Here is a 20416-nt window from a genome sequence, read left to right as displayed (position 1 = left end):
ACTTCCACTTCCCAAGCTGGTAGAAAATGTTCTGCTAGCAAAGGATGACTAATTGGGTATATAAAAAGAAATGCATTTCATAATATCAAGATCACAGGAGAGAGTGCTACAGCAGATAAAGGAGCAGCAAAAATATTTCCACAGGAGCTAGCGAAAATTATTGAAGATAAAAACTATTTAACCGATCAAGTATTTAACGCTGATGAAACGGGACTGCATTGGAAAAAAATGCTTAACCGTACTTACACGGCAAATGATAAAAAAACTGCAAGTGTACATAAAGCAAGTAAAGATCGACTAACATTATTACATATTTTGTAGCAATACATCAGGAGATCAGGAAATCTTAGACCACCTCTATATATATATATATATATATATATATATATATATATATATATATATATATATATATATATATATATATTATATATACACATATATATATATATATATATATATATATATATATATATATATATATATATATATATATATATATAGAATGAACCAAAAGTATTTGCTGACAACGTAAGGAAGTAAACGTTAAGTAGTGGATTTGCAGCAATAAAAAATGAAACGTGTACTCTTTTAAATTTTTATTCCAAGCTTTCGGACATTGGTTATGTCCTTCATCAGGGAGCTACAAATGTGATTAATAAATTGTTGGTGTTGGTATAATTAATTAAAAATTATATATATATATATATATATATATATATATATATATAGAGGAACATGGCTCGAAGCAGTTTTTTACTTTGAACAGTGCAATGAAATAAAATTAGTAATATCAAAATTTGATGATGATATTTTTGAAACCATTCGAGAAGTAAAAATAATAAAAAATCAGAAATTGATAAAGCACCTCGCATATATTAATTACAATTATAAATTAATAGTTACCACATTTATTTTATTAATTAGAAAGACAAGAGGTAAATTTATCAGCAGAGGGAATCAGTTTACAACAGGGAAATTAGTATACAAGTCAAAAATTAAATCGGCACGTGGTCAATTAATTAAAAAAAATGAAGTATGTGTTTGACAAGAATGAAGGTTTATCGTTTTTATCTAATGTTGCTAAAGTTTTCAGTGGGACATTTTCCGAGGAATTATAAGTTGAGCCAGATTTACTAGCGATCCTGATATATGCTCCAATTACATCTGTCGATATAGAACGTTTATTTTCAATGTGAAAATTAATTTTAAGTGATCGAAGACATAGTTTTAAGACAAAATAAAAAATATTAATGAGTCAATTAATAATTTCCTACTCAACTACATCTTGATTTGGGTAAATATATTAAATTGCGATGTTGTAAAGGTGACATTTCCGACCTAAAGAACTACAGACCTATTAGTTTGCTCCCCCATACATACAAACTATTCATGAAGATAATAACAAAACGGCTTGTGAACAAACTGGATAGTTACCAACCTTGTGAACAGGCTGGGTTCCGCTCCAGATACGGAACAAGTTATAAAAACGCTAATAGAAAAGTGTACAGAGTATAATAAGCCTATCTTTCTTATATTCGTAGATTATGAAAAGGCATTTGATACTATAGATCATCATAAAATGCTTCGAGCATTGGCTGACTGCCGCACTGACTACCGATATATCGCCTTAATTAAAAGTATTTACGAAACTGGTACAGCTTGTGTCGGCCTTCATGAAGATACCAATAAGTTTCGAATAGAACGTGGAATTAGACAGGGTGATACTTTCTCCCCTAAATTGTTTACAGCTGTTCCTGAATATATGTTCAAGCAAATGGAATGAGAGGATAACATGGGAATTAATATAAATGGGAAAGATCTGAACCACCTAAGATTTGCCGATAACATCGTTTTAATATCTGATAGAGTTGATAAAGCTACAAAAATGCTACACAGGCTCTATAAAGTGTCAAAAACAATTGGTCTTAAAATTAACACCTCAAAGACAAAATTTATGACCAACCTTGTAGTCAGCGGTAAAACTCTGATTGAGAGCCGTAGCATCGATCAAGTAATAGCTTACAAATATCTAGTGCATGAGATTCGCTTTGGCCGAGATAATCAGACAACTGAAATACAAAGAAGGATAGGTCTCACATGGGCTGCCTTTGGTAGATTGAATAACATTTTCAAGTCTATTATCCCAGTTTGTTTAAAAAGAAAGGTTTTCAACCAGTGCGTTTTACCGGTTCTTACATATGGTGCAGAAACACTGACTCTGACAAAAAGAACAATAGATAAAATAAGAGTTACACAACGCGCTATGGAAAGGTCAATATTAGGTATTACCATCAGAGATAAAGTACCAAACCTAGAAATAAGAAAATATAGCCATAACTAAATTGGCTTGGGCCGGACATGTTGCCAGATTAACGGATGATAGATGGACCAGAAAGATTCTGGAATGGCGACCAAGGCAAGAGGCATATCGAAGCAGAGGACGACCACCGACTAGATGGACGGATAATATCAAGCGAATCACCACAAACTGGATGCAAGAAGCTCAAGATAGAAATAGGTGGAAAATTTTACGGGAGGCCTACGTTCAGCAGTGGACAAATATAGGCTAATTGATAATGATGAATTTCTAGATGACATTACTTATTGAACGATGTAATAATTACGTATGCTTACACCTTCAATACAATTACCGACTTGCTAAAATACATTACTGTTATTATGTATTACGATTGAGCATCTGTCTACTATTTTATATCATATCGGTCTATGAGGAATTCATCCGTTTACTAGGTCAAATAATGTTTATATAGAAACGCTGATCCTGCAAGGTTAAGCTTAATTTGGAACAAAAGTATTTTGAAAGTTTTGTTCTAATAAAATTTGATAAACAACTATTTTAATTTATTAAGCATTCTTAAACCGTTTTATTAATCTGGTATATATATTTTATATCACAGTAGCTATTAATAGTAAAATTTTAAGTAATCACAATGTTTAATTACTAATGAACAATTATCTAGTTACTGTATAATGTAGAGATGGCGGTTTTTGACAAAACACCGGTTTTCGATTATACCGGTTTTTTTTTCTTACGGTTTAACCGGGCGGTTATAACCGGCCAGAAAACCGGTTTTTCCAAAAACCGGTTTTCGGTTTTTTTAATCCAATAGGTTAAAAAGTTACATTTAGAATGCACTTTAGTTTGCGATACTTCATTCGACTCGATATCAATATGATCAAAATTAGAAGGTACTATCGAAAGAACATCAATATCAATATAAAGAAAACACAATTTTTAATAAAACCATTTTATTCTATTAATTATTATATTTATTTATTATTTTATTATTATTATACATTTATTGATTATTATTAAATATAATATACAATAAAAGTATAATATAAGTAGAATGAAGTAATATTTTAAGTAAAAAAGTATAGGTTAGAAGGTTAGAAATCGGTTATATTACATATATGAAATGGATTTAGCATTGTGTTGGCCAGTATTTTTGCCTAAGCTAAGCCTATTGAGAAAAACTCGTTCATATATATGTTGATCGGTTAACTGATGTCACCGAACTTCCGACCAACGACATGTACTTTTTAGCTATGAAAGCCAAGCCTGGCATACAGGTTCTGTTCTGCTCCCAGAATGAAAACGGATCACTTAATCTCAGCAGCAAAGGCTGCTGCAGATATAGAGTCAGTTCATTTGGAAAAGAACTTTGAATCCGTGTGTACTGAGAACTTGAACTGGAATTACTGTTCACCAACTCCAGATCGTGTGAAGACCAAAGAGGGTTTGATTTTAAACTCACTTTGGCTTCTTCATTCTGGAAGGAACAGGAAGGTGAAAGTTTTCCAATTTCGGTAAGGTACGTCCTAACTTCCGAGCCTAAATTGGATTTAATTGATATAAGGTTGAATGCTCAAATAAATGAACTTTGATAAAATGAAAGGCAGATATCAAGCACAGTTTTATTAATTAAATCTTGCCCAAGTACTTTCGCCTCCTAGAGCATCTTTAAGGGCATTTCGTCAAATTTGGGCTATCCAACAATCGCAGAATGTAGTAAACATAAAATTAAACATAAAATTGTACATAACACTACACTAAATAAGGACAAATAGTTTAAAATTATTTAAAAAATAGTCGAAGCTACATTCTAGTCGGCAACAGGAGAGAAATTCTCTCCTGTTTCCCTGTTTCCTGTTACCCCAACCATTTTAACTTATAAAAAATTTCCCAGATTCTTTCAAATGGGATTTAAAAAAAATAATATCAACATAAATATTTTACTTAAAAATAAATTGGATAATTTTAACACGTTTGTATATTTGTATAATAGGTACATTTTAACTCATTTAATACTTCCTGTATGGGTGTATCGTTTTGAAAACGTAGGGAAATCCTTGGAGATTCGTATTCGTAATCGGTACCTAATTTGATATTCATAGTCAGAACATTACTTTTGGTAATCAGAAAAAGCCATTCACCCACTTTCAATGTCAAGAGTCAAGTGTGAAAAATAGATGATGTACCAGATCACTTCTTATGTAAATATTATGATTACAAATACCTTTTTAACGAAATATTATAAAAAAATTGTTTCTTGTTGAGCAAACTGAAAGTGGAAACTGTGAGTTTGCAGTTTCAGTTTGCTTGTGTATTTATAAAATAAAATAAAATTTGAATTATGGTGTTGTTTGGAATAATTACTTAAGAATAATAATTATGATTGGGATCCAAAATAATACCTAACCTAATCCTAATCACCGTAAAAACCTAATAACCGGTTTTTACTTTAAAAATAAAAAACCGGTAATAACCGGGACAAAAAAACAACCGATAAAACCGGTTATTACGATGTAAAAAAACCGGTTTTCAGTTAAAACCGGTAGGTTTTTCCCATCCCTAGTATAATGTGATAAAGTGGGTAGGGCACATCGCTAGAGTGAAAGATAATAGATGGACCAAAAAATTGGAGTAGAGACCGACTGAATTGCAACCGCGCAAGATAGATATGAATGTAACTTTTTCTAGGAGGCCTATGTCCAGCAGTGGACGACTATGGACTGATGAAGATGAATGCGATAAAGAGGTGATGAAAAATTTTGATATAGATGACGATAAAAACTGCGATATTATGCATTTTCAGATCTAGTTAGTATAAATGTTTTAGAAAAGATCTTAGAACTTTTGTGTTAAAAAAGTTTTGTTTCAAACTGGTTTGTCATGGATTTTTGATTTTATTTTGACATTTATACGAACTTAATGATGTAGACCTAGATTCAACGGCAAGAAAATAAAAATATTCTTTAAAAAAATGACTTAAAACTAGTAATTGTTTCTTTTTTTATTAATTGTTAAAAGTATTCAAATTACAAAAACTAAAGTTTAATAAGGATACTGGAATATTAGTAAAAACTTTCATTGGTGAAACTCTAAAAAAATAATTTGTTTCTACAAAATCCAATTTGTAATAGAATAAACTTTTATTTAGTTTTTTCGGAATACTGTTCTGGACTATTTTGATCTATTAAGACCCTAATGATTTTTAAAATTGATATTTTAATTATACTGCAGCAAAAGACACTTGGACACTACTATTAGAATATATTTTAACATTTGTATGTCTGAAAATATCTAATAAATAATTATAATCTTACCTTATGTACTCATGATGTGAGTTAAGAGATTCCCAAGACATGTTCAAAACTATCTTTCAGCAACAAGTCCTTAAAAAATCTACCGCAGAAAAAAGTATTCCACGACCGATAAAAAGTCTAAAACAAGTCATGTCTGCAACTGCAGTTTTCCACCGGTTCTCGTTCGATAAAAAACACAAAAAACAAAACAACACTACACCCGTAACTTAGTAGCTATATTCTGTCAAAAAAAAATCCGATCCGTTGCTAAATTCTTACACTAGATAATTTAACGCCAACAAACACACCCCTTTCTCGTGTTACCCAGCCTCCCCTAATCAGTATCTGGACCAAACTCAAGCAAGACTCAGCGGAGGATCGGCGGCTATCGGCAGGAATCGAGATCCGCCCGACAGGACCAAAAGGGCCGGCTCGAGGCAAAAATAGATTATACAAGTACAAAATCGCTAAATTCAGATTTGTTTTTTACTATTCCCCCTTTACTTTTCGTATAACTCTTCCACACGTTGTGTAATTTTATTTACTATTTTTCTTTGTTCAAATCTGTTATGTTCCACTGTAATTCACTCTTTACTGAAGTTAATAAACCTTCCATACTTCCAAAAATTGGGGAACATACAGCTGGTTCCTAAGAAAACTGATACGACTCTTAAAGCTTATTTTGTAGAACATTGAGCAGTGTATTTTGTAGGATAAATACTTCACACACTGTCACTGTCACTGCCAAATCTTAAAATTTGTCAGATAACTTATTCTGTTCAACCTCAAAAAATGGGTCCTAATGCTAGCAAAGAACTAAAAGCAAGAATTGTAACGAAATTAGAAGATGGATGGTCACTATCTGCCTTAGCGAACCATTTTAACGTAAGTAAAACAACAGTTTTTAATATTAATGAGAGATGGAGAGAACAAGAAACTCTGGAAAGAAAGCAAGGTTCTGGAAGACCAAAAATATCTACCGCTCATGAAGATCGTACACGTTTGGAGAGATTAGAAGAGAATCCTTTTGAAGATGCGAAAACTACAAGAATTATATCACAGTTTCCGGGAAGAAAGACAACAACTTGGCGTAGAATTAAAGCATCGCGTTTTATGTAACGAACTGCAGAAAAAAAACAAGCTCTTACACCACAACAGTGGCAATCAAGACTTATATTTGCTTTAAACCATCAGCTTCAAAATCAGGATTTTTGGGACACGGTAATATTTACAGATGAGAAAAGTTTTCAATCTTCTAAAAAGGGCAAAATTGGGGTGTATAAACCAGATAATAATTGATTTAATCCTCTATATGTTGATAGATATAGAGCAGCTAGTCATTTTAGCGCCAATGTATGGGGATGGATTTCATCTAGAGGAATGGGAATGGTATGGCGTATTTATGGCAGGTTTGTTGGGCAGACTTATCTGAATATTCTAGAAAACATCATGTTTTCCAGTGTAGAACAGTTGTATCCAGAAAATAATGTTATCAAAATTTTACCATGGCCCAGCTACAGTCCAGACTTAAACCCAATCGAGAATGTGTGGGGGGTTATTATAAAACGGTTGTATCGGCGTAATTTTATTCTTCAAAATGCTGAAGAGCTGTAGCACGGTATACAACAGGTTTAGGAAGAGCTCTCTGAAGACGACAATTTTATAGTTCCTTTCACGTAAATGAACCGAAGACTACAAGCTGTTATCAATGTTGATGGAGATATCACAAAATATTAATTCAAAATAATATCAAAATTTAGACCTTGATAATTATTGCAATTTATGAATTAACATATGTAATCAATTGTTTGCTTGTTTATTGTATTATTTGTCTCATAATAAATATAATATGTCAGACCAATCACATACACTGCTCAAAATGATCAAATCTTACTAAGAGTCGTAACCATGGACGTATAAACATAGATGGACACAGCAATAAGATACCTTAAACACACACTGTTTTGAAGCTTCGATATTCCTGGACAAGAGGGTAAAGGGGAGTAAAACGGGTATCGATAGACTGTGATACTTCCTCAATGAGCATAAGCGTGCTTGAATTTTTACTCACGGGGATAATTATTCAGACTTTAATAATTGGAAGTAGTAATAATGTATAAAAACACGTTTTTATAGAAAAAATAAAATACACTTTTATTTGCTTTAAAATTATTACAATAAAATATAGTTGAGCTCAAGTTAATTTTTTAATAGGTATCAAATAATCCTACGATAAAAAAAAAACAATTAAAAAATATACATTTGTCAAATTTAAGTACATACCTATATTTATTGATAATGTGTTAAAACATATTTTTTCAAATTGTGACAAATTTGTTTTAATACAATATCAATAGATTCCACGTAGTAAGGGTTTCTGCTACAAAATTATTTATTGATCATTCCAAAGCTCTTGAGGGCATTTGACATAAAATTATTTGCAAATATACCTACTTATTAAAAAGTAGGCGTGGAAATGTATAAATTATTGGAAAGCTATTTACCGAACAGAAATATTAAAGTAAAAATGGTAAATAGACATAATAGAAGACGTTGGTATAGAAATAAATTTTTATTGATTGCGAAATAAAACAGTCTTAGTAAGAACGCTTCGTATGCGCACGGTGTTAGCATCTAAAGTAGTCCTCGTTTCATGATGAATTCCAATTTTAAAATATTTCTCAAGAACCAATTTTAAAAGTTGCATAGAGTGACCATCGATTGCATCTTCATCATACATATGGTCACCAAAATGCTCATAGATCGATTTTGGGACATTTTGTATGGTTTTATTAATCAAAATATTCATAAGGTTTTTAACTAGTCTGTTGTAGATATTTATAGCTTTATTAAAAAATCTGAAATATTTTTCAGCTTCCTTACAAGTTTAAATAACCAAAAAGGATGCTTTTGAAAGGATTTTTTATACTGTTTTCTCTGTTGAAGTTTAGAGTAAGTTTCATCATTAATCAATATTATTTGGAAACCTACAAAGAAAAATAAATGAGTTTTATTCATTTCACTAATTTATTGTTAATTCATGAGAAATATTAAATTAAAAAGCTACTAAACAGATCTTTTTAATCAGATGATGTGTACTTACAATTTAAAAATGTCTCTACTAATTTCATGAACTAATATCTTGTTCAATACATTAATTAATATGAATAAACCCAATGGTACGCCTATGAAAGACATATTTTAAAATGTAAACACACAGGCTTCCTCAGTTTCTCATCTTAAATAATGTAAACAAACAGTACTTACAAATTAAATGAGACATTGGGATGTAAATATTTCGTTTTTTTTGCAAATGCAAAACTGTAGCACCATTATTATAATTTGTTTATTTCACTATTTACAAATATCACTTAAAATACAGCCAAAATATCGAAAAACAACTTTTCCTCATCTTGGGTAAAAAGTAAACAAAACATGGACATGACATGGAACAGCATTTGAAGTTTGACGTAGAGCCATAAGACAGAGAAATGTAAACACCGTTGCCATTAATAAATAGGTTTCAGTGCTTCTACATATAAAATAATTGGTTGATATCTGTTATACGCTATTATTAAATGATATGCACACTATGTGCACATTTGATGTTTTAATTACAATTAAATATATTAATATAAGTAATAAATTATTATTTTGGTTTGATAGCACCTGTAGAGTATAAAATAAATATAGTAATATTTTCAGCGATACGTGAATAAGATATTTTAATAAGAAAATGTGACAACATTTGAAGGTGCTGAGAATGTGACCTAGTCAAATAATTTTGGCTTCACATTTTTATGTAAATAACTGAGTCCATCTGTGTTTATACGTCCATGGTCGTAACAGTTTTTTTTATAAACCAGCTGTACATCTTTGACAAGCTGTCAAAAATTCTAGCGACAATTCTTAAAATAATATGACACAACGTATACAAGCGTTATACGAAAAGTAAAGGGGAGATTGAATAGAGTAACTAGAAAATCGAAATAGGAAAATAATAGTGATGAATTCTTTGCGCCTGTGATTCCATTTTCAAAATAGAAAAGAAAGGAAAAGAAAATATTTTCCCACAATTGATTTCATTGTAGCTTGAACTACAAATGAGCTTGGGTTTCAAACTGAAAATTTTCATCCTATCGTCAGGGGTCGTATTTTCGAATTCATTTGAGTATATTTCGCATACGAAATTAGAAGAAATTCGCTCGAAATCCAATTGTATGTATTTTCGAATATTCCGTGTACAAATTTTTTTGTTTACGGCGACTCGAATGGGTCTAAACCATTCGAATATCGATGCTCGTATGCAATGAAAGTAATTATCATTTTAGTTGTCACTAGGCCCGTAAAAGATTTCTGCTGATCCTTTTTGATCGTTGTTGTATACAATATTTTTACATTGAACTTTGTTTTCAAAAGCTGGTTTAAATAATTTTATAAAAAAAAAGAAATACTACCCCAGGTCTCTGATTAAAGTAATTTAACCAATAACGATACAAAGAAAGTGGTTCGAGGTAAGTACACTAACAGCTTGATTACGCCAGGGTAATGAAGGGATAAAACATAAATTGACTTCTATCCTGAGAATTGACCTCCTCAGTCCTAATCCCTTTTGGGATGTGGAGACACCATCAAGTCTTTACAGTTTTTTCACTCCATCCTTCCCTGTCCTGGGCTAGTTGTTCGGCTTCATGTAACCCTTGGTTAATCAATATTTTTGTTTGATCTACCTAACGGCTTGGAGATCTTCCCCTAGGTTTCTTTAACTCTACTCTCGACTATCAGTTTTTCCATCGTACCTGTTCTTCCAGCAATGTGTCCAAAATACTGCAAATATCTCTGTTGTATTTGTTTAAGCAATCTATACTTTACTTTAAGTTGTTCTAATATCGATACGTTAGTGCGATGATCAATCCAGGATATTCTTAACATGCGGCGGTATACCCACATTTCAAAAGCGTCTAGTTTCTTTTTATCCGCTTCCTTTGAGGTCCACGTTTCGGATGCATATGTGGCTATGGAAAAAATGAGTGCCCTTACCAGCCTTATTTTTGTGTGTATTTATAATTTATGGTGCAAAATGTGTGAAACGCAATCAAAAGCCTTCGACAAGTCGCAAAGAGAAATTGCTATGCGATTGCCGCGTTCAAGTCCCTCAATCACCTCGCTCACAATATTAAATACCACATTCGTAGTAGAACGAGCACTTCTGAATCCATATTGTGAGTTCCTAAAGTAATTATTTGACTCAAAATAGGAATAAAATTGTTGTTCATGACCTTTTCACTCAATTTTTCCAAAAGTGGAAACAATGCTTATGGGTCTGTAATTGTCAGTTTTTGAGGAATCACCTTTTTGTAGACAGGTAGTACTTTTGAGTATTTTAGTGCTTCTGGAAATACTTCAGTTGATAGAATTAAATTAATAAGATAAGTAAAAGGTGTTTCTACACATTACTAAGAGACTTTATTATTTGAGAGACCTCTTCTTCCACAACGGGATGAAAAAAAGGACTTGCTAGGAGAAGGATAATTTTTATAAATAAAGAGGACATCGACATTAATAGTGCGAAGAGGTGTAATTATATTTTCTGCAATTGTAGTAAAAAATTTATTTATTTCGCCTGGAGGTAGATCAGGTTGTATCGTACTGGATCTTGTGTTGTTTCTTTCGAAATTTACTATTTTCCAGCAGTCTCTAGGTTTATCTTTATACTATTTAAAGCTGACTTTTTAGCAATTTGTAATTGCCCGATTATATTCAAATTTTTATTGTTTATATATTTTGAACAAATCGGGATCCTTAGTGGCATATGCAATGTGCTTAATAAGAGAAAGGTTAGATCTGTAAGACCTTAATTCATTATTTAACCATTGCACGGGTGTTTTCTCAGCAGTTTGTCGTACTTTTTTTAGTGGAAAATGCTTTCATATTTAGTTGTCATAAGTTTCGGTAAGAAAGACGTCAAAAATCAGGATCATTATTAATATCATAGAAAAAGTCCATATTTGTACTAACTAGCGCACGTTTAATCTTCTGTAAACCAGAAGAAGTAATAAACCGTTGAAATGTTTGATACAGTTTGCATGTTTGATGAGAGTAAGCAGAAATGCAATAAAAAATGGATAATAAAGTTAAGCAATTCCGTGTTCATTTGAAAATGCTTATTGGCTTTATAAAAAACTGAAAGATGCCAATTCTCTTGCGAATTATAACAAAACTAAAGCAGATCATGTATAACTATTACAAAAATCTGAATTAAAATTTCATGAGTAGACTTAGGCAAATATGCAAATAAAGAAGTATGAAATATGCGCATAAATATGCAGTATTTTATGTAAAAATATGCAGTATTTTATGTAAAAATATGCAGTGTTTTATGCAAAATATGCATATTTATCTAGAAAATATGCATGTAATAAAAATATTTATAATATTTTTTTATTTACAAAAATACGTACAATATTATAAGTACATAACATACACAATTATTTTAACATATAAATATTATTTTGAATTATGGTAACAATAGATTATCAAATGATGTTCAAAATTTTCTTATGGCTTCTATCTGAATACATATATATATATATATATATATATATATATATATATATATATATATATATATATATATATATATATTTAGGGATTCTACAGTATTCACTGCCTTCCCTCGCTCAACCGTTTCCATCTCTCTCTGTTGTTCCATTCTCCATCGTTTAGTCCTCTCTTACTCATGGCGTCGTCTACTTCGTTCCTCCAGGATTTTCGGGGTCGTCCTCTTTTCCTCCTTCCTATGGGGCTCCATTCGGTTATTTTCTTTATCCATCTGCTGTCGCTAGCTCTTCTTACATGTCCATACCACTTTAGTCTTTTTTGTTCTATATATGTTAGTATGTCTGTTTCTATTGATGTTCTTTGCTTTATTTCGTCATTACTTCTCCTATCCATTCTTGTTACTCTGCAGCATCTTCGCAGGCATTCCATCTCTGTTGCTACTATCTTACTGCTGGTTTTCTTGTTTATGATCCAATTTTCAGCCCCATATGTCATAATACTTCGCACTAATGTTTTATAAATCTGCGTTTTTGTCTTCATATTTAGGTGTCTATCCCACCATACTGAGTTAAGTTGTCGGATTGCTGTTCTTGTTTGTCCTAATCTTTGTGTAATTTCTTCCTCTGTTGTTGCCTTTTTCGTGATTATAAAGCCCAGGTATTTGAATTTATCCTTTCCTTTGATTGTTACGTTGTCATCAATCTGTAGATCTTCTATGTCTTCTTCACTTGTAGAGAGGTACTCTGTTTTCGCGAGGTTAATATCTAGGCCAGCCTTGGTATATTCTTCTTGTAGTTTCTTCATCATGTAGCTGAGGTCGTCTTGGTCTTGTGCAATCACTACTTGATCGTCTGCAAAACTTAATGTATATAGGTATTCGTTCCGTACCGGTACTCCCATGCCTTCGCATTTTCTTTTCCATGTAGTCAAGGCTTTCTCTAAGTATATTTTGAATAGGGTTGGAGATGTGGAACAACCCTGCAGGAGCCCTTTTGTTGTGGTGAAGTCTCCTATGATTCTTGTTCCCATTTTAATGGACACTTTATTTTCTTTATACAGAGCTTTTGTAGCTTCTATGAGTTCCGTCTGTATTTCTAATTTGTACATTGCCTCCCATAGTTCTGACCTTGGTACAGAGTCATACGCCTTTCTCAGGTCCACAAATGCCAAGTGTATATCTCTATTTTTTGCTTTTTTCTTTTCCAACAGTTGTTCCAGTGTGTATATGTGGTCTATGCATGATCTTCCTGCCGTGAAGCCTGCCTGATCCTCTCCGATTTTGCCTTTTATCGCTTGCTCTATCTTTTCTCGCAGTATCTTCCCATATAATCTTCCTGAATACATATATTTGTAAATATAAATACTTCTTTCGACATTAACTGATGTAACTGGGGCATTTTTCAAATTTACTATAATAGATGGTTCTAAATTAAGTGGTTTGGAAAATGTCCCAGCTAGTACTTGAACCACTTCAGAAAGAACCTGGTAACCACTATTTTTTTCCATGGTCACTTTAAATTTTGAAAAATTCCCTTTCCAATAGTACCTTTAACAATGACACAATGACTTTTGTTTTGACAGAATGACTCAAATTCTTTTATTAAATCTGTACTCTCTAACAATGATAATTTGGAGGATTCTAATTGAGTTACAGTTTTCTGGACAAAACTATAATTTGATTTTATGAATGACGGTTGCTGTTGGAGGATGTTATTTTGGAAGGCTTGCTTAGCTTCCAATAAAGATTGGCAACTATCATCTGTTAAAAGGTTAATTATTTTTTTAAATCAACGAAATGATCAGCATAGAAATTAGCTGCTTCCAACCATGTTCCCCAACGTGTTAAAATGGGTTGCGGTGGTAGTGGAACAGCAGGAAGCATATCTCTGTAACATTGTATTCTTACAGGTGATTTCAGAAATACCTTTTTGACGCTCGCTATTAAACTGTTTCGCTCGCTATTAAATTTTTTTCTTATTTCCTCCGCAACTCTGTTTATTACAAGTGACATGTATTAAGTTAGGGTAAAATATTTTTAAATTTTGTCCTGCTTTCACCATATATGGTGCGGGATCAGATAAAATAAGCAATAATTTATCATTGGGCACAGCAGCAGGAAGAAAAAAGTTTGCTAATGCTTCTTGTAGAAACCGTGATATTGTTAGAGCGTTGGTTTTTTCCACTTGCTTACAGGAAATTAAATACGATTTTGGAAAGGTTTCATCGCTAAGTACACCAATCAATAAGTGCACAATGTATCTTTCTGACGAGTCAGTGGTCTCGTCCACACATATGTAAAAGTAATTATTACCTATTTCGGCTTTTATGTTGTGGATAACTGAGGAGTATAACAAATTGACATTATTTCTCTTTAGAGTTCGTTCACTGTGAATGTTTTGTTTGCAATATTTTTTTAAAAAAGAACTAAAGTTTTCATTAGATAATTTTGAAAGCGGTATATTAAAAGATACTAATGCACGACACAAGTCTTTGTTAAAAGTTTCTTATTCGGAAAGCACTTGGACACTGAAGGTTTATATTTTTCACCGGATATGGTTTTTACTTTTTTAGTTACATTTTTCGCGGTTCTGTCATGCTGATCTATTTGAAATTTTTTTTCAGATGAAATCTAAAAAAGAATATAAAAATATTCTATAGTTGTACCTATTTTTAAAATCTAAGATTGTAGAAATAAACTAAAAATGAACCGTTTTTGTATAACAATTAAAATATTTAAATTAAATCAAATAAAAATCGTTGTAGTAATCTTGAAAATGTCAAGAAATTACTGTGCAAGAAGGAAGAACCCTTTTCTGTTTACATTTAAAGAAAAAATACTGTGAGCATAAATTAAAAGCACTTAATTAATTTAGTGTAAAGCAAACTATTCTATTGTCAGAAAAAAAATATTAGCTTTTAAATTTTTAAAATAAAATAAAAAATAATAAGTACGTATTTACGGTTTTGCCACAACATGAACAATAAACTTTATCCATATCCATAGATAGCTCTTTGTAAGGTTTTATCCAAGTTGAAACATTGCTTATTTTCGGCATTTTCAAAGCACAATAATTATTCACAATTAGAAATACACGTTGTTTACGCCTCCAATTTTACAACAAAAGTGAAACCAAGTGAAACTGATCGTCGAAATAAAAATTTTTACCTAGAGACATAAACTGGCAAACATAAACCCTTTCCCAAATTTCAGGAGAAAACGTGACAAAAAGCCGCTGTCTTTTATTAGTTACTATACCAAGAATTTGAATACCAAGTGATTATAAAACAAAATTAAATATTGGCATTTTTATGCTATCTGTAAGTTTGAATAAATTTTTATTTTTATTATTTTCAAATTATATGCACTTTATGCTCACTTTTATAAAAATATGCAAAATTTGACATTTTTGCATTTTTTATGCATTATATGCAAAATATGCAATTTGCATATTTGCCTAAGTCTATTCATGAATAATTGATAATGAAATTTTCAAGTCGTTCAAAAAATAAAAATAAAAATGTGTGGAATCTGGTTAAAAAGGAAACTCGTATGAAATCTATCCAAAAAATATAGATTAACTATAGATGTGAAACGTTGTACTGATTCCAAGCAGTTGTCTGAAACTTTTTGTAATTATTTTGCTACATCAATTGGAGAGAAAATTTGGGAATTCTCGATCTGACAGTTGAAAGGCTTCTGATATTTTCTTAACAGTTTTTTCATTAGACCTGTTGTTGATAATTATGTAATGGATGTGATCGATAATTTAAAAAATAAAGAGAGTAGAGCAAACGACACTGCACAATTTTATTTCACTGTTAGAGTTCGCTTACTGGCCGAGTTCTGCCCTGGAAAGGAGGACATTTCAGGACTCGGGAGCAAAATCGAAATTCTTGTTCTTGTATTGCGGTAAAAGCACGTGCTTTATATAAAATGCAATGATAGTGGCATCCCGACAAGGGATTACCCGTGATTGTTTTTCTTTCGATTAAGTCATTCGTCACAATTAAATGTCCAATAAAGTGTACCTGCGACTAAATTAAAAATATAGATTTTCCATCGAGGTTGCCTTGAAAACGGATTAATGGAGCATGATAAAAATGTCTCATTGTTTTCATTTTTGAGTATATACGATCTAGAAATTAATGGAGCGTTGGTGGTAAACGGCTCCGTTGTTATGACTTTATTGTACTTGTTGTGGTGCCGCACAGACCATATATCAAACAGATGCACTGAATTTTACACAATACACTAAGGGTTTTACAAAGGTTTGCTTAGAAATAAAATGACTAATTTATATATATATATATATATATATATATACATATATATATATATATATATATATATATATATATATATATATATATATATATATATATATATCGTCGGTATACTGCGAAAACCAGATAAATGACAAATTTTAAAATATTGAGTTAAGTATACCAAAATTCTCAGCTTTTTCCGCTCTACATACAGGTAAAACCCAATAAATGATACGACTTACCATTCAGCAGATAATTTGATAATTGTGAAGACAGCAGTTCAATTCTTGATGATTCTGAGAACAATATAGTTTCAATGATGGAATCCATTTTTGATAGTGACTTTTCAGATGTAGACCCCACATATCAGCCAAGTGAAGAGGGATCGCTCTCTCTAGGAAGTCTATATGATTTACACACAGCTGTCTTTGATAGCCTAAATGATGAGAAAAAAGATACTGAAATAGGTGCACCCACCAACAATTTAGTGTCAACTGAAATAGCTAGTTGGATATTAAATCTACTTCTTGACAAAGGATATTAAATCTACTTCTACGTCGTGGAAAGACGTACGTCCACTAAAACGTTGGAGAAAAGTTAACCCCAAAGATTGGGTAATAAATGTCGCAAAATGGAGACGTGCTGAGGGGTTGCCTTATGAGATAAAAAAAAGACAATAGACCAACAAAATTGCCAAAACCAGTTAATTGTTCAGAGTGCTTTTACAAATGTGCCAGTTATTTCAGCGAAGATTACAGACAAAGACAATGTCGTGATTATTGAAAGTTAGAATATGTAGGCCTGAAACATTTTCTTATTGCACGTATTAAAACGGAGCCACCAAAGAGAGTCGTTGCAGTTCGTTGAAGTTTAAAAAACCACGTGCATTTTCCAAAAAGTGTTACTTTTCTTTGAATGGTCAAGACATACAGGTATGTGAGAAATTTTTTTGTAAGACACTTTGTATATCAGCGTCGTTAATACAGGATGTTGTAAGAAAAACTGATATTCTAGGCTGTTATGCAGATACGGATAAAAGAGGCAAGTATACACCCCCAAATAAAACAAGCAGTAAAACCCGAAAAATCGTGAAGGCTCATATTGAGTCTTTTCCAACCATGGGCCCACATTATATTCACCAAAGTTCAAAGCGTGGATATTTGGACAAAAATTTAAGTATAAGAAAAATGTACCAACTTTTTATAAATGACTGTGAGCAGAAGAAACTGGAAGGTGTTAGCGAAATTACATATCAAAGAATATTTTCTAACGACTATAATTTAAGCTTTTTTGTTGTTAAAAAAAAATCAATGTTTAGTTTGTAATAAATATGATAGAGCTAATCCAACTGACAAATCGGATTTAGAAGACAGTTACAGAGAACATCAGAAAAGAAAAGAAGTATGTAATCTTAAAAAACAAAATGATAAGAAAAGATCTAATGAACAACGGGATTTTGTTTCAATTACTTTCGATCTGTAGTGCCCTGTAGGCCGTACTACAGATTCCAAGTGGATTGACTGGAAAACTATATTATTCTCGAAAATTATGTGTCTACAATTTGTGTGTATATGAAGCCGCATTACCAAATGCAGCTTACTGTTTTGACTGGTCAGAAATTAACGGTAGACAAGGAAGTTCTGAAATAAGAAGCATTATACTCCACTACTTATCAAAATGTGTTCCAGAATATGTAAGTAAAATAAGTTTATTTTCTGATACCTGCAGAACACAAAATCGTAATCAGCATATTGCAGCCTTACTATTATGGGATGTTCAAAACATAGACCATTTAAATATTATTGAACACAAATTTTTAGAGTCTGGACATTCCTATATGGAAGTTGACTCTATTCAGATTAATATCGAAACCGCTAAAAAACACAGATCTATCTATGCGATGCCAGATTACTTGTCTGTTTTTCAAAATGCAAGAGGAACTAAAAATATCAAGGTTGATGATAAAAAAGTATGTATAGAACCATACAAATGTAAAGAAGTTAAATACTACGACTTTTATGATTTAAAAAATTTGTCACACACTTTGATTAAAAACCGGACAAAAGACCAAAACAGCGAAAAAATAATGTGGTTGAAGATAAAAATAATGAGATGCGTGAAAGGAGAGACAAACAGAATCTATTTTAATTATGACATGTCAACAAGCTTCAATTATTTCCTTACTGATACTGCACGGCAGTCAAAAAGAAAAAAGCACGCCAAGTTATCAACTAATACAAGCAATCTTGAAGAACTTAAACGACTTTATGATGCACATTTGCCAATTAGCATAGCAAAAAAGAGAGATTTGGTACAGCTATGGGATAAGGGAGTGATACCAGAGGAATATCACGGGTGATATCGTAATTTGAAAACGGGAAATGATGTAACAGACATCTTGCCAGAGCCTGCTTTCAGTGACGAATCGGACGAGGAAGCCTCATAATAATAATATTGTTATTATTATATTCGAAATAAATTTGATTTTTTCTATAAAACTGCCTATCATTCATATAAATAATAACTATAACTACACACAGATGTTAACAAAATTTTCAGGGAAAACCAGTTAAATGTCATAAATATCGACTAATACCTTAAAACATTGCTATTACCTAGTAAAAGCCTCATATCTCGATCACAAAACTGGAAAATATTATACTTGGTTTATTATATTTGTGTTAAATATGTTATTTGAAGAGTAATTGATTAATTTAGATTTACAGGTAAAACCATTTCCAACTTAAATTTAGGATTAGTCAGATAGGTGCCTTAACTTTTTCAAACTAATGATAGAATATCATTTCAGATATATGCATCTTTCACTATAATACCTAATATCAAAAACAGGCTGACTGCTCAATTCACAATAAAAAACTAAACTGTAAAAACTTTTTTTCTCGATTTCGGTATTCCTACATTAACCTGGTTTTCGCAGTATACCGACGATATATATATATATATATATATATATATATATATATATATATATATATATATATACCTGAAAAGGGCTTTAGTGACTAGGTGAGTAAAAATACATAAGAATATTTTGGGTTTTGTAGTCAAATATTTAGACGTGGAGTAGCAATTATTGTCAATGCAGAGGTCAACAAGTCAATAGAGGGTTTTGTTCCAAAAAGTGATGCTACTACAAATAAGGACATCACACAAAACTAAATTTGATCCAAGTATATGCGCCAACGGCGGATGCAACAGAAGATGAAGTAAAAACATTCTACCAACAAATTGAAGATGCACTGCAAATGACAAAGAACGGGGAAATCACGGTAGTTATGGGCGATTTCAATGCAAAAGTCGGCACGGGAAAAGCTGGAACAATAATGGGAGATCAAGGATTAGGGGAAAGTAACAATAGAGGAGATCGTCTAATACAATTCTGCCAAGAACAAAGTCTAATAATCAAAAACACGTTCTTTAAATTAACTATGAGACGGTTATATACATGGCGCTCACCAGTAGATAAACCAGAAAAAGTGGTAGGAAACTAAATCGATTATATAATGATTAAAGAGAGAAATCGTAATACTATCAAATCAGTTAAAACATATCCAGGAGCAGATGTCACATCAGACCATAACCCACTAATCGCTAATGTCACGCTTAAGCTTAAACGTATTAGAAATTCCTAAAGAACTAAAAAATTAGATGTTAGAAAACTGAAAGAAGCTGATAAAAAAAACAAATTAAAACAGAAAATATATGAAAACTTTGATAAATTAGGTACTAACACCTACAAGATAAACCAACAATGGGAAACATTAAAAAACTACCCCATCGTTCCATGTAAAGAGATATTAAAAGAACCGATAAAAAAGAGAGACAACTGGATGACCGACGAAATACTCGGCAGGATGAACTAAAGAAGACAAGCCAAGAACAAAGACAGTCATAATTACAAAATCATTAACAATAAAATCAGAAAAATGATAAGAGAGGCAAAACAAACTTAGTA

At 31.7% G+C, this 20416-nt stretch overlaps 1 protein-coding gene across 1 annotated transcript in view; it reads right to left on the bottom strand.

Moving 5' to 3' along the window:
* The window catches only part of LOC140440296 (43 kDa receptor-associated protein of the synapse homolog), a 129060-nt gene extending 123118 nt beyond the window's left edge, over nt 1–5942 (bottom strand). The window contains exon 1 of the mRNA XM_072530718.1: nt 5635–5942. Within this exon, the coding sequence (XP_072386819.1) occupies nt 5635–5675 (41 nt within the window). The 5' untranslated portion in view covers nt 5676–5942. The remainder of the gene's footprint in view (nt 1–5634) is intronic.
* Between the last annotated feature and the right edge of the window lie 14474 nt (nt 5943–20416).

This window comes from Diabrotica undecimpunctata, chromosome 4 (assembly GCF_040954645.1).
Source record: "Diabrotica undecimpunctata isolate CICGRU chromosome 4, icDiaUnde3, whole genome shotgun sequence".
NCBI classification, from domain to species: Eukaryota; Metazoa; Arthropoda; class Insecta; order Coleoptera; family Chrysomelidae; genus Diabrotica; species Diabrotica undecimpunctata.
This window is presented reverse-complemented; position numbering and strand designations above follow the sequence as displayed.